Raw genomic sequence first — 20,383 nt, forward strand, 5'->3', positions numbered from 1 at the left:
GAAGAAAGATTTTTCTTGACAGAGCGGGCTGAGTGGTGACAGGACATGAGGCTGATGCTGTCATTGTCGTGCATTTTGCATTTTTAGATTTCCGGACATTAGCGAAGGCATTTTTTCGAGTTTTTTTTCTTCCCTGTGGTTGCCTTGTCCGTTCCTTCCCCTCCGTGTCTGCTGGTCCCTGACTTCCCGGATGAGGTAAGCAGGACTGTGTTGGCCGTCAGGGTGAGACTTTCACCACCGCCGACGTCGTTTCTCGCTTCCTGAGACCTTTCTCGGTGGAGGCGACTTCGACAGCACACATCTCGCAATCTCGCACCAAGATTGCAGCAAACAGGGCAACCAAGATGAGATGCTTTCGCTTTCCGAGCCCGTCATCTGTCGGTGGGGGACTCCATCTGGCGTTGCGAATACGTCTTGCCATTTCTGCGTTATGCGTTTCTGAGTTCTGCGTGTCTCCTCGGGCCCTCGGGTCGAACGAATTGGCCAAGCCAAACCGAGCACGAGCACCGACAACTCCGATGCAAGCCAGCAACGCCAGAGTTTAAGCCGAACTACGACTCCGGCGCTGCACATCCCCCGCCAAACGGTATCCATTCTCTGGTTGGTCTTCTTGGCAGGGTATTCGTGGCCATTGGGACTGACCACTAACTTTTAGACGAGAGGCGGGTTCCCTGAAGTTGACACTCGACCTGACTGCCGCCCACATGGCCGCTATGACGTGAGCCGCGAGAGAAAACATGCCATTTCTTTCCCCGTCGTCGGCCGACCCTATGACGACCATCATCATCCGGAGGACCGCAGATTTCGGGAACACTTTTTCGAGATCCACGATCCACCCGGGAACGAGATTGAGGCTCGAGCAGATGCTACTGCACAGACGGTCCATCGAACCATCGAATGAGAACTTTTCGGAATGGACCCCGCCAGACGACAGAGACAAGAGCCGCCTCAGACTTTTTCCTCGTCGTTACAGCCGTACGATCTGATGATTTGCCATCCACCCTCCTTTCGCCTACCGTCAATGAATGAAACGGTGCCCCTGCGGTACGGCGCGTGTAGGGCGACTGCGAGGGGGAGGGAGACGCAAAGGCATTGGGCAATCTGCAGATTAGCTACGGCCAGGCGCTAAAACGGACGATGAGCAGATCATTTCATGACGGCTCCTCATCTCGGTTTGCGCTGCCATCATCACCGACGGCCGTACTCGCTCCCTCTACGAGTCCACGCCCGCACCCACGCCTCCGATGTCCGGCGTCGTCGTCGTCGTCCCCAACCACGAGAGATTCGTGGGAGGCGGATGGGGTCTCGTCTGGCCTCAGTGTCCGTAACGTGTCTGGGCCATTGATTCATGGCAGGGACTGGGACTGGTGAACCTGGACCTCGACCGTGGTCCACAGGCGTCCGTGGCGGATCGAACGCTTTGGCTAAGCGTGATCACGACATTTGCACCTCAATTCACTCATCGTCACTCCAATTCACGTTGGCAATGGCCTAATACTTCCACAGCGTTCGAGGCAGCCGCTATTGGCAAGCGCCGGTCGGCCTTCATGGGTCATGGGTGGACAGGCGGGCGTTCCTCACAGCACTGGAGGGGCGTAGCAGCCCGGCGGAAGTGACGGCGGCAGTGTCACCCCCCACCCCAAGCGTGTGCAGCAGGCCGCCCTGAGGCAGAGTGGTCTTCAGGCGTCTCGCCTGCTGTAGCTGGCCAGATTCGGGGCCCTGAGAAGCCTCAAAACAGAAACGCGGAGGGGACGGGGCGCCTTCGCCGTCAGCCCAGCAGCCCCAAATCAACTCAGCTCGCTAAAGATATGCCTCACGCCGTCAGCACATCTGTCAGTTCAGTCTTCACAGCTGTGACAAGAGCCTCACTCAGCGCCGAGCGTCTTGGCCTTGCCTGATTTGCCTCTCTATGCAGTCAGAACACTTCATCCGGTGCCTGCTTGCATTGGAAAAGGACACAAGTCATTCCGACAGGCCGATAATGCCTCAGTTGCTCGCCACATTAACCGTCATGCTAACGAGTTGTGCTCCAATCCTGCCGAGCATGTCTCTCCTAACGCGCAACACCAAGTACATTGCACAACGGCCAACCGCGAGACACTTTCCCCTTTCGACCGGACGCATTGTTGACTCTGGAAACCGCGTTGGCAACATTCGATACGACACTTCAGAGTTGTTCAATTGGCCTTTTCGTCAATGTGGGCTTGTTGGGGGAGTGGTCACAGCGGAAAAGGAGAGACTTCGTCTCTGGGCGACCCAAATCTGCCCTTGCCGGTCGAACTCGTCAAACAAGCCATTCTGCGTTTTGATCCCTTCCTTCTCGGCTCAAGGCAAGGTAGGACAAGCCGTTGAGAGGATGTGAAAAATTTTCTCTTCTGGATCAATCTGCCTTTTTTTTTTCTGGCTCATCCCTACGGATAATGTGGTACGCTGCGGCGCATCGACCGATCCACGAGCCTGCCTCTGTGCGCCCGGTCAAGGTCTTGGTCTGTTCCTGTCGTCAAATGTCCGCTCTGGGCTTTAGTTGCTTTTGCAGCCTGTCTCGTTTTGCGTGGTGAGTCGTTCCGGAGACATGTATCAAGAGACAATAACAACAAACAAAACAAAACAAACTTTTCACTTGTCTCTGACACAGCAGCACCGGCAGACGGCACAACTAGTTGGCTCGCTTCCGCGGGTGTTCTGAGGCCGTATTTCGCACTCGGCGCCATGGACGTTCGAGAACAAGCTTCTGGTCGAACCAGAGTGGCCACATCGGGCTGCTCCCTCTGGTGACAGCGTGCAGCGCCTGTGGTTTCAGCAAGCAATGCCGTGTTGTGCTCGTTTTACACATTGATTGCTGCGAAATGTGGACGCATACAGAAACACGTCTGACAACGCATCTCTCAGCTTCGACTCCTCACGCCGAGCCAAATATCTCCGCTGGCTTGAATACACCCGCTGTAGCATAAGCACTGCACAGAATTGCCGCAGTAACAGCGCACTCATCTTGCTGCTTTCGAGGCAGGGGCCGTCTCACCAGGATTTCTCACGCTCAATCAAATGGCTCAATTTCAGATGAGACGAAAGAGGCCTCTTGACGTTACTGGTACCCGAACACATGCAGCCCGACATTCTGGACCGCTCGGCGGCCCATGGCTCAGGCTCACGTAATACGCTCCCTTATGCCAGCTCAAGCCGGCCGATGACGTAGCTGCTACTTGCACGTCACGTTTTTGCCCTTTCACGACCCTACGACGTACGGATACCGGTTTCATCTTCATCTGGGCTGATCCAGAGAGGTGCACGCACGGCATTCCGGTTCCCTGGGAAAAGAATAGGGAGCATGCGCGGGCCCGTGAGGCACGGCACGGTCGGATGCTTCAGAACGAACAGAGGAATAAATCAGCAGAAACGCTGACAGGAACCCAGGAAGCCGTCCCGCCGTGCGGTGCGGTGCGGTGTCATCCGTCTCGGCTGGCCAGGAACGAGAAGGGCCTGAGACAGCTCATGCCGTGAGCCTCTCTGGCGTCCTGCAAGGAACATCCTGAGGGCTCATCCGCAAGGCGCATTTGCGCGAACCGCAGAGGCGAAACTGGGCATCCGTCGAGCAGGGTTGAGGCTATTCAGGGCAACGGCTCTCGCCGTCTGCCTTAAAAAAACTCCCCGGGATGAGGACAGGGGTTGGATGCAAGACGGGCGAACCAAACCTTCCTGTCTGCAAACAATGTCAAACGACGGACCCTCTCGTCGAACAAGTCTGGGTCTATCAAAGACGTCGAATCAACGCAATGTTCCCACGACGCAACGCAAGCAATTTCACGGCACTTTCAGGCACACTCGCACTGCCGGTTTGCCAGTCACAGCTTGACACGACCACACGTCGTCGAATCTTGGGCGGGCCCCGTTTCACCACTCAATGGCTGGCTTCATCAACATCAGGCCGAATCGCACTGCACTTTCTCAGAGAATCCGTCCAATCAAAGGGCATTTTGCTATTGCCAAGAATCAATCACATCGAACGTCACAGATCTTATGGTCCAGACCGTCACGCCAGATCCTTACTGTCAGGGCTACTCACACCAATTCAAACAGCGGGAGTTGCCTTGCGGGTTTGCCATTGTTTGTGAAGTCCGCATTGTGAACAACCAGCAAACCCACGGGCCACGCAATTTTCTGTTTTCCAGAGTCTTCGGAACACTGACCACCTCGCTTCGTCTGCCACTCAAAATCCCTCGTTTCACCCGCTTGCGGAAACGGTCGTTGCAGTTCATGTCGGAGTCGGCCTTGGACGTGGTTCGATCATGGGCTGGACCTCGCCTTGTTCTGATGGAACGGTCGTATCCCTGGGCCGCGGGCTCTGCACAAGCTACAACAAGAGTTGAGCAAGATCTTACCCGCCCGCCGTCCCTTCCGCGGGCCGCTCTCTGGTCTCCGGGGAGGGGTCTGCGAATACAGAGACCAGAGAAAAATTTCCCGCCTCCTTTCCAATTGGTACCGAGAGTCCGTGTACGGAATATGATCTGATGTTCTTTTTTTTTTCACCGTCTTGGCTGGAGCCAGCTTCCACTAGCGAACCGCGGATGGAGAAACAAGGGCAGGGAATCGCAAAATTTCTCCTTTTTGCTGCCCGTCATTCATTCAATGCCGGAGACGTGTCACTCTGGCATTGCATTTCTCGCCGCCGCTCAGCTTTCCATTCGCGGGGGACGATCCGTCAGCTCGCCGGTGAAGATGTGGATCTGGAAATTCTCGAAGCGAACGGCTGGGACAGAACAGCTCTGGATACAGCTGGAATGAGACAATCAGAGTCTGCCCCTCCAAACTGACAGCTCCCGCTTCCCCGAGAACTCGAGAGACGTGTATCTAGGAATGCGGTCAATGGCCTGATCCCGTCGTGTCGGGCAGGGCCACATCAACGAGCGGGCCCGGCTGCGGTAGATCATGAAGCTATGAAGCCTCCTCGTCCGACAATTGGCGTGCCTTACGAGTTGCGCGGTACCTGAAGCTTGGGTGCCAGGACCGGACGAGCTCAGGTACCTACACGAACGGCAGACTTTTCTCTGCCGTGTTTAGGGCGGACAAGACATGACCCGCCGCGGGACTTGTGCCTGAAACATGCCTTTCGGTTGTGCACTTGTGCGAATATGCTTCTGCGTCTTCCAATGCAGAAGTATCTTCTAAGCAGAGCAGTCGTCAGATTGCTCCAAGAAGTCGTACAGATTCACCGACCCCCTATCATCCAGAAGCTATGAAGCTTTTCCCCCCTTCAATGGATGGGATGTAAGGCGGTGGAGGGGTTCCCGCAGCCCCGGCAAACACGCCCCGAGCTCTGCGAATGGGAAACTGTTGGGCCGGGGCGGGATGTCCCGGTCACTGAGCTGGCGTGGGTGGATCACGGGGAAGATCTCCCGGCGACAGGACGGCGGGGTCGACCCTCGCTAAGGTTTTCCCAGCCCTGAGGTATCCGTACCTTACGTTTACAGGGCCTCCTCATTCAGGCCTGTAATAGCAACATCTGAAAAACTCGCCCCGGTACGGAGACCGAGAGAGGAGAGGACCCTGAGCTGAAGGCGCGTCGTGTGCAATGTCGGATGCTGAAGCACCAAGCCGTGCTACACGATCTTGAACATTGGCAAATGGCGGGCCAAGGTTTCTAAGTCAATCTCGTGGAACATTGCGGTGTTGTACGAGACCTGTTACCATTACGCGGGCCCCCCTCCTCGTTGCACGTTGCACTTGTGCGAGTGCGACAGATGTGTTATCCAGAGTGGCGGGCTCAGGTTTTGCTATTCCTTTTTTTGCTCAATAAGTGTGCTCATTCATGTTCATCGCAGGGGCGTTCCTCGCTTGCGCTCCCGGCCGGAGAGACAATCGAGAAGAGGAAGAGACACTCCGGCAGGGCGGTGTGAATGATGATGGCTTGACTTCAGCCATGAGCAAGACAGACATTGAAGGAACCGCATTCTTCATGAAATTAAGGCTTGCGAAGGCGGGATGGATGGGAGGATCCGAGGAGCTGGATCGAGACATGGCAGCTCGCGTGGGGGCGCGCTCATCTCGATTTCAGTTCAAGGGATTCTACAATTAAGGGGTTTCCCTCTGACTGATGAGCGTTCTGCAGAGCCACGCAATAGTCAATCACCATATGGGAACAAAAAGAAAACAGGAAAAACTTGGAAGTGAAGACATCCGAGACGTTCAACCGTCACCCCCTGTGCTCCCGAGATGATGAGGTGAAGTGCAATTGAATTGGAGGGGCCGCCGATCTCCTTCCTCCCTTGGAAAGAGGCTCTGCTGACTGGGTCGAGCCTCACTGCACAGTAAGCCCTTCTGTTCGACGCCGATTAGAAGTGCACCCATGACGGGCTCGATTTTCGAGGCAACGGAGAGAAGAATTCACGTCGAAACTGGGAACTCCCAAGGGGGGGGGTCATCATACAGGGTTCCCGGAGCTGTCAAGGCGGGATCCCGCGAAGCTGGGCCTCGATGGGCTGAGGCCGACCCTGTTTTCTTTTCCAGAGTCTTCGACTTCCGGGTTGTCTCTGAAATTCGTGACTCTTCCAACTCGCGTTTCCACTTATTTCTCCTTCTTTTTCCACACTAATCTTTTTTTCCTCCTAGGCAGAGTCCGAAAGTCCTGGACCTTCGAAATGGAGACTCTCATTCTCGCCTAGAACCCAGCAATTGAGAAAAAAAAGCTAGGGAGAGGTACATCCCACTTCACATGTGTCCCGTTTCCAACTTTTATTTTGGGGAACATTTGCTGCTGCCCATCCCCGCTTTTAAAACTTTCCGGCTGGGTTCCCCGTGATGCTGTCACGGTTTTGTGCAGAGTGGTTCTTGTTGTTTTGAGTCTCTCTGGTTTGAGGTTGACTCATCTTTTTTTTTCGCACCAGTGTGTTTCCCCGTCGTTTTCCCGTCAGGGTGTCTCAGTCACGAGGGAAAAGGGGGCTGTGTGCGACTTTGCTTCTTGTTAAACGCATAAGACCACAGCGATAGGCGAGGCCGGCAATATACAGCGTTATGCAAGTCTGTTGTTGTTTTTTTCTCCAAACGAGAGACAGAACGGCATGAAAAACAAAGGCCTCCAGGGTGAAGTCTGGTCGTAAGCGCAAGAACTCGTTCAAGGCCGAGACCTGTTGTTTCAATGCGGGCGGTAGTTGGTCCCCGATTGTGCGCTTGTTTGCGCTGGTATTCTGCTCACCAGCTCTCCAGCGTGCGACGACGGGTTTGTTGCAAACATACGATGTGGAGGCAGTATGTGCAATGCTCTCCGTTGTTGCAGAGACCCTCTGCACAAAAAGGGCGTGGTAGTCGAAACATAGATGCGGAGTGCATGTTTCCCTTCGTCATAGTCTCTGCTCAACTCGCGGCGCCGCGGTATTCTAGACTCCGTGCGTGGGTAAGAATAGTGGCCGTGGTTCCCTCCGTTCGGGTGCGACGGGGAACCACGAGAGAGACATGGATCCCGAATTGCAAAGTCGTCTCATCAGTTGACCACCGGCTCCTGCTCGCTTCAGTCGAGAATGGAACCTTCTTAGTGAAGCGAATGGGGAACGGTGGTTCCAGACAGTCTCTTCGTCGTCACCTGGATCGTTCTACTTCTGGGTCGCTATGCTGCACAACTGTCGTCACGGAATAGCTTCTTCTGTGGAAACGTCGCAAGACGGAGAGTTCGAGACCGCCCGGGAGAAGCAAACAGCGTGGAGCAGCTCGCGAGAGCTACGCGACCGTGAAGCAACGTCCCCCAGCGCTGTGAAACGACGGATGCGTACGTACCTACGGTCGATGAAGAGTCTAGATGCTTCACAGGGCTGGAATACACAGAAGGGGCGCTAAACTAGCTGCGCTGGGGAACAAGTTTTTAATCAATCGAGCACACTGACTTGGAAACAAGTTTGGGCAATACAGTGGACTGTTGTGACTGTTTGCGACGGAAAGCGCAAGTTACCCACTTTCACCGTCCTCCCTTTTTTTCTTCCACCTCACGTCGTGTCGTCTGCCGAGCGAGCGAAATCCGCGATGCGTTGTCTTGGATCGCCGTCACAGGCCGGGGAGAGCCGGCCAGCACCGGCGAGTGGGGAACCGCTGCGGCCCTCCCACTCCCAGCCTCCCCCCCGGCCGCCGCCGCCGCTCCGGGGAGTGAGCGTAGCTGCAGGGGTGTCGCTACGAGCGGAGAGGCCCACAGATGCCCGACTCGATAGGACGACACCTTTTGCACAACTTTTGTGCAATTGTACACAGCTTCAACCACTGCAGTGCGCAGTAGTGCGCAGTCGATGGCGGGAGGAATCATCCTTGGACAGTCCACTAAACAAGAAACCTGCTCGACGATGCCTCCATCCACTTGGCCGCATTGTTTGGGCGTGTTTATTCTGCTTCGCTAGCCTCTGCTCTAAGCCTCCCCCGGGATATCGCGTGTCGATGCAGGGCCTCGGAAAACAACGAAAAAGAAGGATCTTGTTTATCTACGGCTAACCAGGAGGAACCGGTGCTGCGCTGATGAAGCGGCGCCCGCCCGTTGATTATTATTTTTCTGCAGGCGCGCGTGGGATCTTCTAGATCGGGCTGTCTGGCGTCCGTCGTTTCGCGCCGTCCGCGTCTCTGGGTCTTTCTTTCTGACGGGGCGCGCGATCGGTCTTCGTCAGCGGCGCCGGTGATGCCCAAGCCGAGTAGCGTGGGAAGATCGCCGGGCCACATGCAATAAGAAACTGGACCCTTGGTTGACAGAAGGTGTTGGCGCGCGAGGCGTTGGCTCCCTTTCGCAATCCGCCAAAGAGATGACCTTGATCTTCCAAGGGGGCGACTTGCAGATATTTTTGGTCGGAGGTTTTGAAGAAATTCAGGTTTGTTGTCATATGTGATTCACGACGTTGCCATCGTCGCTGGGTCTCGTCACGTCGTAAACGCGCCCGCAAGGGAAAGACTGCGGCAGATCGCATAATGATGCCGAGCCAGGACATATCTTTCCAAGACTTCCCTCGTAAGGATTCCAGCACCGATTTGTTATTCGATGGTTACCGACCAACGAGCTCAGACCAGATGGCAGAAAAATTCTTCTGGCTGGTTAATTAACTCTATCTAAGAAAAGCCGGCGTTGGTCAGCCAGGAATCCTTCAACAAACAATCCGAGTTTTTCCTTTTTTTCTTTGTGCTCCCTGATTTCGGCGCACCCGGCGGCATGGAGAATCGCGCTCATCGTTGCCCGAGTCGATCGTCTAAGCCCGAAGTCTGTAAAGCGGACACCGGGGGAGGAGAAGAGGGGGCCACACACACACACGCGCGCGAGCACTTCTTGGTGGTTTGGCGTGCGAAGATCGGCGGGCCGGCCGGTCAATCGCTCGCTCGCTTCACGGCGCTGGCCGTCTGGGGGAATGCCACGACGGGACCACAGTAGTTGCAGATCCCCTCCGCCGAATGCTACCGGGCCAGGTTTTTTTTCTGCTCCGTTCCTGCTCGACTCGAGTCGTTCGTTCGTAATGTGGGCGGCACGGATATGAGCGTGCGGAGATGGAGTGCCTTCTTGGGGAGGTAGAATGTCTTCAATGCGACATTATTGACATTCCAGGCCTTCAATATTTGGAGAATTTTTTTCTTCTTCTTCCTCCCCTATCTCTGCATATCTTGGGTCTTGGCTCAGTGTGGACGTAGCAGAGTTTGCGGTTGCAGAATGGAAGATGTGCATACCTGCCCGGGGGTTACGGCCACTGCCGTCAAAGTTAATCGTCATCGAACTGGCGGTTTCCCTGGCACCGGCAACGGCGCAGACCCTTGGATCCGGACGAGAATGGCACATTCAGACTTTTTCCTGCTTCTTGGTACGTGGCGATGGGAAAGTTGACAATGCGGGAAATTCGGGTCGCAAGACACTTTGCCCGGAACAGGTTTGTCTTTCCGTCCGAGGTGACAGTCCGTTCCAGAGGCGACATATGGAACTCGTTTGAAGCCCGAAACCCTCAACAGAAAAGAATCCAACAGCGCATTGGGTGGTGGTTGCCTATAGCAGGGGCTATTTTGGGCGATCCTGCATCTCAACACCAAACAGAGAAATTGAAGTTATGTAAGAAGCAAAGCGTTGGAAGGTTAGACTTCCGGGAAGACGTGGAAAAAGGTTGACCAGTCCGTTGTCATCGGAGCCACACAGACTTTTCCCTCGCGAATCCGCGGGAGCTTAACGATGGCGCGATTAAAACTCTGATGTTTATGGTTTGCGTTCGCATGGTGGTGTTTCAGAAGTACGGCCGAAGCTTGAGCTTGCGCTACGGCCATGCGGCGCCGGGCAGCCTTCCCGGAGCTTGCGGGCACGGGGCACCGGCCGGGCGGTTTCGGTCGGAGGGGTCCGGGCGGCGACCCGGCGGGCCGGTCGAGTGGCACGAAAGCCCGAAGGAAGGGACAATCAGGTCTGTGTTTTCGAATGCGGCGCGTCTGCCTCCGTCCGCGCGGGAGCTCTGAAACTGCAGCCTGCTGTGATGAGGTTGTCGGGCCGATGTGCTCGGGCTCCGGCTGGCCGGGACGGTGAGACCCACATCGATCCGTCTCCCGGACGCCGCCCGGCTTCAGGCCGGAGCACAGAGGATTGACGTACGGTGTTTTGGAGTCACTGCCTGTGGATTTACTTTCATGAAACGACTGTCTACCAGTGACCCGTAAGGCTAAGGCGTTTCGTATCGCTACTTGAGTAGAACTTACCAGGATGACGTTTGCTCGAGTGACGCAACATTCACGGTTCTTTCTGAGTTCATTCAATAAATCGCGGGCTTCTTAGGGCGCAACTCTCTATCTGAATATTGGTTGCGTTACGCCTTCGCCGGTGTATCTCTAGGCTCCAACTTACGGCCATGCACCATGTCGTGCGCTGAGTGGTCTCCAATTACCAAGAATAGACACCGGTTAGATTATGGAAAGAGTCATAGAGTTTTGAGATGATTCCCCTGTCATGAGGGTACAGCCTAGCCCATCCGTCAGGAGAGCGAGCGTGATCCGACGACTCACTTGGCTCCTCGCTTGAGGATTGCGGTTGATCTGACTGAGTTGGACTTGGGTGAGCCGGATCAGATTCTGAAACTGTATATCAAATGCTTCTTCAATGGCTCATCTCTGAATGAACGCTAAACATATGCTGACCCTGTTCGTTGACGATGGATCTCATGTGAAAGCAATGGCTGTTGAGCGGTGAGGATATTTATGCGACAAGACTTGCATGTGGTTTTAGATCCGAAAACCCTATAAGTAACTCTTAAGCAACTATATATTTCTCACTATCAGTTTAAATCTTCAGCAAGAATGAACACAAGCCGGACATGGCTTTTCACAGAGCAAGGCATTAGCTACGCTCTTATCAGGTCTCTATGACTTACGAAAATGATCTGTCTATATTGTGAGCCCAGCTTGAATCCGTGCTGAGGTTGCGCAGGCATTTACGCTCTTCGGTAGTTCGGTACGACTTTATTGATATAACAAGAACTCACTTTCAAACCCAAATCTGTGTTTTTGAGGTGATAGGTTTTGATAGCTTGCTACAGGCTATATCCGTCATACTATTCTTCCTTACAGAATGTGGAAGTCTGCGTTAGTTGCTTCAGAGGCTGTCTAAGTTCTGGAACGCATTAGGTATACCAGACAGCACGGGTAATGACCAACGATGTTGCATTCATCATATACAAGATCTCTGAGTAAGTTGATGAAATGTGTCGTGCGAAAATCTGGCTATTGGTCTCAGCTGCGTCATTCTTGTGATGTGAGTGAAATTCATGGTCATAGAATGCAGAACTGTGTGCTGATACAGCCGCGATACTGGTGGATGTACTTGGAATGAGATCATTATCAGAGTCTCGATGCGGAATCACTTGACGGTGTAGATATCGTGGATTATGCTCAATGTGGTGCGGACAAGTTTTACGTAGCAAGTAACACCCTTATCCCTCTCAATGTAAAGGCATTTTACTGGTCTAACTCTATCGTATCACCCTCCTCATCTCAGAAGACCAACAAGGGTGCCTCTTTTCCGAGTTCGTGAGGGTGAAAAGCGTGCAGCAAACCTGCGTACGTGTTGGGCTCACATCTCTGCGAGCAAAAGTCGCAGCCGCACCCTTTTTGAAAGCTTTCATACTATCAGGTTTAATTCATGAAGTGCCATGAGATTCAAATTTTGGATATCGTCCAGCTCAAATATGAAGGATTAAGACTTGCGATCGAGACTCATCCATAAGATCGCCAACTCATCCTAGGTATCGGTGGAGGGAGGCGTCTCATTTTCAACTTTCGGAGGCATTGAGTGATAATCAATATGAAGGCGTTTACTCATTTTTCAATGCCCACGCAAGCGATACGCCTCATATGCGAAAGATATCCCACGTCGTGATGTAGACATGAAGTCGGACCAAGCAAGGTACTTCGGTACCTGCTAACCCGTCCTTATCTTATCTCTCACCTCCGCCCCACATTACACCCGGGGCAATGACGAACATGCCCATTCCCCAGCGGCGGCTTCCCCCTCTCCCCCAAGGTGGACGCCCGCCGCCGTCGCAGCATTGCGCCTCGAAACCGAGCCGAGCAGAGCACGAGACCAACCACCACCGCCACCACCATCCACGACGCCGCGAATCGCCGCCCGACCACCGACGACCTCCGTTCCTCTGACACAAAAACAAAACTTTTCGGGCTGTCGTCCGCCGACACCGTACACGCAAACCTTCCCCGATACACCCCGTCAAATAGTTCGAAAGCTTTCGAGCCCCTCACGATGGGCGGCAACGCGAGTAAAGTCACCGCCCAGGACAAGTAGGTCACCAACCACCGCCGCGCAAGATCGCGCACACGATGCGCCGCATCCCCCAACTCCCCCAAACCGCTAACGCGCATCCGCCTCCTAGGGCCATCCTCGACCTCAAGCTCCAGCGCGACAAGCTCCACCAGTACCAGCGCCGCATCACGGTGTTGACCGACAAGGAAACGGCCGTCGCGAAACAGATGCTCGCAAAGGGCGACAAGCCCCGCGCGCTTCTCGCCCTGCGCAGGAAAAAGTACCAGGAGTCCCTCCTGCAGAAGACGGACGCCCAGCTGGAGCAGCTCGAGAAGCTCACCTCGTCGGTCGAGTTCGCCATGATCCAGAAGGACGTCGTCTTCGGCCTGCAGCAGGGCACAAAGGTGCTCAAGGAGATACACTCCGAGATGGGCGGCATCGAGCACGTCGAGAAGCTCATGGGCGAGACGGCCGACGCCATCGCCTACCAAAAGGTACGTCCTGCCATACGTCAGAGCCGCAGTGTTGTGTCTGTGCTTTTGCTGATTGCGTTCACGTACAGGAAGTCAGCGACATGCTCGGCGGCCGCATCTCGAACCAGGACGAAGAGGAGGTCGAGGACGAGCTGGCGGCGCTCGAGGCCAGCGTCGCGGCGGAGGAGGCGATCCGCAACCCGCCGAAACAGCACAAGCTGCCCACCGTACCCGACACGGAACCCGTGCTGCCCGAAGAGCCAGAGCCAGAACCAGAAGCGCAGGAGCCGGCCAGGGTGCGGCAGGCCATGTTGGCATCATGACGACCGGTTCTCCCTACTTGTTTTGCTTTCTTTTCGTTCCTACTGATGCGGCGCTTTCGTTCGGGGTGGTTCTGTTTCAATGCATTCGTGCGTGGGTCGGTTGCATTTTCATGGAGTTCAAGCACGCGCATGTTTACGTATTTATCAGTCTGCGCGGCGATACGACATTAGATGGGGTTTGGTCGGGATAATTGCTTCTACTTCTTGGATTTACCTATCTGCACTATGACTCTTTCTCTATTGGTTGGCTGCATCGTTCGGACGGTTGATAGACCTATATGGAGGGCAGCGACTGCGAATGAATGGATGATTTTCCCACGCTAGTATTGATTCGAGTGTTGTATGACCGCCGGTTCTCGTGGACTGCTTGATGAAAGCCTCGTTTTGCTTCTCAGGGTTCTCCAGACTTTTCTGTTGACTTCTGCTATCCAAAACCCCAAAAAGACACCAAAAACAAACCAAAGCGACAAAACAGAGGTTCGAACCCATTGCACACAGAAGTGTTGCTGCACAGAGTACAGGAATGAGCCATACTACTACTGAGTGGCCCCCCTCGGCCACCAGGCCAAGGGTTACGTTCAACCGGTCACAGTTTGTAGGTGAAGTAGGATGGAGCGCCGCCAGGATACACAGCAATACGCAACGAGGCACTTTGGCCATCTTGCCTAATATTTATACCAATAGCACACACGGCACTTCCTGCCGATCCTGTCTTCCTCTAACGGGGGTATCAAGGTCGTATAAATCCTTCTCTCTACAATGCCCTTCCTCGTTACTCTTCCACTGCTTCGCGGTTGTCGTCCTCCTCCACATGGGGTATCATGAAAGCATCCGTCTCGATACGTTGCCGCCTGAAACAAAAAATACAAAGCCTCCGTTCACGTATGACCGGACCTCGACTCGCTTATGCTATAGCCACGTAATTCCACCAGAGATGCTGTTGCCTGAACGCCTCAGATGCTGCTGTATCCTCCAACTCCACATCGTGCAAACCGTCGTTACTTCTCGTCGATTCTCAGTCGAGAATGATAATATCCTCGCTTGACCGCGGCCACTGTTGCGGACGGGGAGGGGTTGGCGGGTAGTCCTGAAATATCGGGGGCTCTTCGACCCGCACTGGTCTGGCATGGCGATGGACGGGAATGCCGTATGCTCCTTGGGGTTGTTGGTGGTCAAGATACCTACGCAAGGGTTCAGTAAATACCAAGCTCCAAACTATTCAAGAAACTTACGATCCGCCGTACGCGAGCGGCTGGATTTCACGGTTCGTGGGCCTCTCGTACATCATCCCATCCATACGTCTGGCGCCAGGAGCTGGATATGTTGAACCAGTCGGGGGCATCGGCTCAGCACGTCTCACGTAGATCGCCTGGTCTGGTGCCGCTGGCTGTGTTCGGAACGAACCTAGACTCTGGGATGGCAAATCTCCCAACGAAGACCTGCCGTAGGCCAACTGATTTGGGCGTCTAGGCATGGCATCGGGGTGTTCTCTGATTCTCAGGAAACCTTCCTCTCGCAGACCATCTCGTGGCAGCGGTCGGGGTTCCTCTCTCAGTCGGATGAAGCCTTCATCCATGGGAGCAACACGCTGACGTTCTGGAGCTAGGCCCTCACGTCCTGGACGACGAACTGACAGGATTTCAACGCCAGGACCGAACCTGTCTCGCATACTTTCCCCAGGTCCAAGGATGACGGTTTGCGGGCGGGCATCCTCAATCGTGATCGGATTATGTCTGGCTCCCAATTCAGGCTCGTTTCTCCGAAGCAACGGGTCACTCTGGCGCGGGGCTCCATAGGCCAGCGGCCGAGGAGGTTCCCGTGGAGGACCGCGATACGATGCAGCAGGCTCCCGCGAAAACATCGATTCGTTAGACACAAACATGTTATGACTTGGGTATCCTTGATTCCTCTGGGGATGCGAGAACTGGTCTCGAACGACGGGACCACGAGGGGGTGACTGCACTCGACGAGGGCGATAGTCATCTGCCAGATCCGCGTATTCCACCAAGGGTCGCTGGAAGCGGGATGGGGGACGACCAGCGTCGGGCGATTTGGGCTCAATAGACGGATGCAAATAGTCCTGCAGACCAATGGAGCTCGCTGGCATACCACCAGACTCATTTACCTTGTGCATTGCAGAACCAGAAGGAAAGTGACGAGAAGACGTCGGCGGCGCAAAGGAGTGCTCTGCGCGCTGAGTCTCGTGGGGATTGTTGACGGATGACCCGGGAGCGGGCCGCTGCGGTTGCAATGAGCCAAGGTCATTCGCAGGAGCTCTACCCTCCATGAAAACAACAGACTGGTTTGGGCGTGATCCGTTACTAACGGGACCACTTCCCGCTCCTGCTTGGGATGTCTGGGTGGCCTGCCCGTCAGGCGCCTGGCGCTGTCGCTGCATTGCGCTGTTCCATGCGAGATTGGCGGCAGCCTCGTACCGGCTGAAGTTTCGCTTTTCACGGCGTGCAGCTCTCTTGGCCTTCTTGGACATCTTCTTGGTAATCTTCCTAGGTCGCGGAGGAGTCGCCATCGGCTTTGGAGAGCCCGGACGGGACGGGGCCGCAGTCGACATGCGGTTCCCGTTGGCACGTTCCAGAGGCACGGCTTGTGCCAAAGGTCTTGCGACATTCGCAGATCTGTCAGTGAGCACAGCTGACGAATCTGAATCATCGTCTTCGCCAGAATCGGAATCTTCAGAGTCGTCAGAGAGAACAACCACCTCGCGAAGGATTTCATCGAGTGAGTTTCGTCCGTTCTCGTCATCTCCTCGCCACTTGACGAGGATATCGAGACAAAGTTGTTCAGTCACTCTTCTGGCATTTGCCCAGGTGGTCTCTCGGAGCAGTTGGTCATATCTGGTGTGGTTGTGCCGAATATGAGCAAGGACCGCGAGCTGCACGCGACGCGACAAGGATAGCTCCTGCTGCAATCCCACCACCAGGTCTCCGTTGAACGTCTTTCCCTGCAGTCCTTATAAGCATCGCAGATATTCGTGCAGCCGGCAAGCCTTTACAAACCTTTTTGAATGCGTGATCGATGATCTGCTGTCTGTCTGTGTGCGGAATGCGGGGGAATAATTCCCGCAGGGCAGCATCGGCCTGCCTGTTGATTTCAGCCTGGGAGCGAGGGATTTCCTCGACTTCGTCTTCGCCCTGTCCAATAGTTACGGGTTCGTAGAAGGTGTTCTGTCCGAGTTCATGCATCGCTCGGTCCACAATATACTCGCGAATGTGATGGCCGACCCGGTGTATCTGTTGGCTGAGTTCCGACGCTTCCCTCTTCGCCTGCGTCTGCGTGCCAGAATGTCAGCGTGGGCACGACCATGGTCGGGGCTGTTCGACCTTACCACAATGTAGACCGATGCGCCCACTTCTCTCGATATTTCTTTGCATCTTTCGGTGAGTTCTGGATTCCCAATCGGAATATACTTCATTCCAGGTGGGGGTACCCGGTTCGGCGTGATCTGTGGCGACGCGTTAGTTGGCCGACCGGCGGTCGAGGAGCTCGGCTCGGTGTACCTCGAATAGCAAGGGCTTCTTCTTGTCCTTGTTCTCTATGAACTCGAAGTAGGACTGATGCTTCGAGTTGGTGACGGCATGTATCGGTTTTGCGGCGACGAGTCCTGGCGGCAGGGGCTCGCTGCGATCGATCGGCTTGCTGACCTTGCCAGCGCGTTTGTGCCGGTCCTTGGCCGAGACGGGACCGGGCTTTGCCTTCTTCTGTTTTCCCATTTCTGATGATCCTTTGCAATCAGCTTACCATGGCGCTCGAGAACCGAACCCGCGTAACTGTGCACAAGGAAAAGGAAAGGAAAGCTGGGACGGTTAGTAAACGGGACGGTCGATGGACCGACGCGAGCCACGAAGCGAAGATCAAGTCAACAACGTCAACGTTGAGCGCAAGCGCGTCTAGGTGGGCTAGCACCTCTTCTTCTTTGGGCAAAAAAGGTGACGAGTGAACGTCAGCAAGCGACACTTGCTGCGTGAAAGAACAACAGTAAATCACGTAGAACGAAGATTCAAATTGTCCGGTGGCGGAAATTTGAATCTGCGACTCGTCAAACAAGTTGGGCAAGAGCTGCTTGCCCTTGGAAAAGGAAGGCGCAGGTGCGATTCTTGGATCGAAAGTGCATGAGACTCGACGCCGGGGTTGGGGCGAGGTCAGTTGTTCCGGAGCAGAGTGATGCAAAGCCGCCTAACGAGGTCGGGTTGCAACTTGAACGTCGCTTGGAGCGGTGATATCACGTGGAAATGGTGGGGCGGCGTGCACGGGCCCAGCCGGCGAACGACAGCGTCCGGCGATACACCGAGGAAGGTGAGCTCACCGAGCGCAGTCCGAACTCCTCTCATGCTTCGAACTGGGGCAGCCCGAGGTTGTTTCAGCAGTAAACCTTGGCCACAGGAGACGCAATGAATCATGTTTCTGATCACCGCACCGTCACTGAGGGCATCACGATCAAGGCATGATGTGGTGACGAAGCGCATGAAGTTGAAAATCGTTGTTTCTGTGCTATCAAGTCCAATCTACGAACTGAGCTCTGTTCGTATGTCCGTTCCGTAATTCCTTAAGTTATGTTTGTGTGATATGCCAGTTGTTTCCATCCTAAGCACTGAGCCAAAACGCCGTCGTCCATCGTCAATGCAGCCGTCCATGTTTCCGACAAGTCTGTCGGCGTTGTTTCGTTGTTTTACATAATTCCTTACTCGTCATCCAGCGAATTGACGTGCTTCTTCATGAATTCAAAGGCAGAGAAAAAGATGGCATTTACAGCGCATGACCGTCCCATGGATACTCCCAGGCCGCGGTACATGTGTTTCTTGAAGAATTCAATCTTCGGAGGTGGCTCGACCTGCTGTCCCTTGGAGTACAGCAGAGAATTGCGTTGATAGATGCTCTTTGCCGAGTCGATGGGATCTGCCGCAGCGTTAGCGCTCTGTAACCAGACAGGGGCACAGGAGTCAGTACAGATCATTGCCCAGGACACTATCCCGCAAAGACCTCCAGATACGACAACGGCCAGCTTGTTAGTAGTGGGATGGTCGCCGCCGAATGTAGTTCCGAGCTGCTTGCCGCTCTCATATACCATGAAGTAAATGGCAGTTCCCAGGGTGTCTCGCACTAGAACGGTCAGCTGAGGGATGAATGGGGTTGTACGCGGTAGACTTACACAAGTGCAAGTTGAAGCCAGTGTAAAGCCCCAAAGCACCCCGGTGACGAATGATGTTGGACATGGTTTTGAAGGTGCCCTTATTTTGGTAACTGGCCGCAACCTGGTGGCCATTCGAAGCCCGGCAGTTGGCTTCGGCGAGCTTCTTCTGATCGGATAGTAGGACGGCGACTTGTGCGCTGAGTTTGGTCAATTCGAAGGGGCAGGCGATGAGCGTGATGCAGGAACCGGCGGTTGCACCAGCGACTCCAAAGCAGGCGACGGAGTAAAAGTTCGGATAGGTTCCCTTTTTGTTGACGTGCTGCAGGACGTCGACTCCCCACGCTTGCTTGATCCAGCCAGAGTACGTGTACTTGGCGCGCTGGTAAATCGAAAAGGAAATGGTCCGCACAAGAGTGACGCTGGCCATAGGGGCGAGTACACCTATTCGGGGGCAGCAAGGTTAGTTCGACACGGACGAATCGAGGTGAGGGGTCGTGGTTGCGGGAGCGGTGCAAGGGAGCGCGTACCCCGAAAGAAGCCTCTCAGGTTCTCGGTGCGGTAGGTGTGCTTCACGCAATCGAGGAAGCCTTCATATCTGTAGGTTTGCATTCGCGTTTTCACGCTATCGAGGGGAAATGCGAGGACGGTCGAGAACATGCTCGAAGTGCTTGCGGCGATCTCGGTGCGGTACCGCTTGACCAGCCTCTGCGGGCGCTCTTCTTGAGCACGAGGCATGATCGCAGTCGGTTGGCGGGCCGCCACATGGTGTCTTGGGTGGTATTCGACTTCTGTCGCGGGCATGCTTTCCAGCAATGGCGTCTCGGCAGCACCTTCAGACGGTGATCTCGAGAGAGATCAGGGTCCTCGGCGCGGTCGCGGTACGGCACGTTGGCAGCGGGTATGGGTCCATTCAGACCGCAGTGGTGGAGGTGTTTGCCGGCGGAGAGATGGTGGTTCGCGTAAAGTAGTTGGATGGTAAGGAGAGACGATGTATGTCGAGAGATGGGAGATCGTGTTGGAAGTGCAGACAGAGCGGTTCTAAAATCGAGTTGGGGATCGAAGGCTGAACCCCCGGGAGTTGACGCTGTTGTACCCGCTAACCATTCAAGATTTGCGGGTTATGGGGAAAAGGAGAGAAGAAGTGTAAATCGAACGCTGCGTCAACTATTTTGTAAAGGCACTCTGGGACTGCGGGGTCGGCACTGGAATGATTCTACGACATGGGAAGGCAAGGTTCATGTACCTAAGGTAGCTTCCCCCGAGCGTCCAAGCTAGAGGTCCTCGTGGGTGATTCCCAGAAGTACCGATGCTGCGATTCACACGCGCCGAGGTACACGGCAGCCCAGGCCTATCCGTACAGCTCCAGGGTCGGGCTGTTGCACCTCACAGCTGCACCTGGAGGCCCCCTTCGGCCCCGCCCATCGTCCAGTAAAACGGCAGCTGATTGGCATCTCCAGGTGAGGTCGTCCATTGGATCTCCAGCGATCCTGCACCTCTGATTCGCCGTTTCAATCACGGCCGCTAAAACCAAACTGCCCGGTAGGTACCTACCCACCGTCACAAGCCAGCAGTCCGCTGTCGAGACACCAAGAGTGGGTTCTCTCACCCGACTTGACGCTGTTTTGAGGACATGCATCGCCCATCTTCAAACGGAGGCTCGGTCGACCACCTTACGACAAGTCGGTCGTTTCACGGAGCCATATGTTTTGACCGGCCT

At 54.8% G+C, this 20,383-nt stretch overlaps 3 protein-coding genes across 3 annotated transcripts; 1 reads left to right on the top strand and 2 right to left on the bottom strand.

Annotated features, from left to right (window-relative positions):
* Positions 1–11,613: 11,613 nt before the first annotated feature.
* Positions 11,614–13,520, top strand: CkaCkLH20_12360 (Snf7 family protein; the record flags this gene model as incomplete). The annotated part of the gene is made up of 4 exons (XM_038895073.1): positions 11,614–11,654; positions 12,463–12,762; positions 12,855–13,218; positions 13,287–13,520. The coding sequence occupies 4 exons, from the start codon at positions 11,614–11,616 to the stop codon at positions 13,518–13,520; spliced, it is 939 nt and encodes a 312-aa protein (XP_038739587.1).
* A 1,015-nt stretch (positions 13,521–14,535) lies between these two features.
* Positions 14,536–17,248, bottom strand: CkaCkLH20_12361 (uncharacterized protein; the record flags this gene model as incomplete). Its single annotated transcript, XM_038895074.1, has 5 exons — positions 14,536–14,701; positions 14,753–16,479; positions 16,535–16,807; positions 16,864–16,980; positions 17,036–17,248. 5 exons carry the CDS (start codon positions 17,246–17,248, stop codon positions 14,536–14,538), a joined length of 2,496 nt encoding a protein of 831 aa, XP_038739588.1.
* Positions 17,249–18,216: 968 nt separating this feature from the next.
* Positions 18,217–19,467, bottom strand: CkaCkLH20_12362 (mitochondrial carrier protein; the record flags this gene model as incomplete). The annotated part of the gene is made up of 3 exons (XM_038895075.1): positions 18,217–18,635; positions 18,685–19,107; positions 19,194–19,467. The coding sequence occupies 3 exons, from the start codon at positions 19,465–19,467 to the stop codon at positions 18,217–18,219; spliced, it is 1,116 nt and encodes a 371-aa protein (XP_038739589.1).
* Positions 19,468–20,383: the final 916 nt, after the last annotated feature.

The sequence above is a fragment of the Colletotrichum karsti genome, assembly GCF_011947395.1.
Source record: "Colletotrichum karsti strain CkLH20 chromosome Unknown Scaffold58, whole genome shotgun sequence".
Taxonomy (NCBI): domain Eukaryota; kingdom Fungi; phylum Ascomycota; class Sordariomycetes; order Glomerellales; family Glomerellaceae; genus Colletotrichum; species Colletotrichum karsti.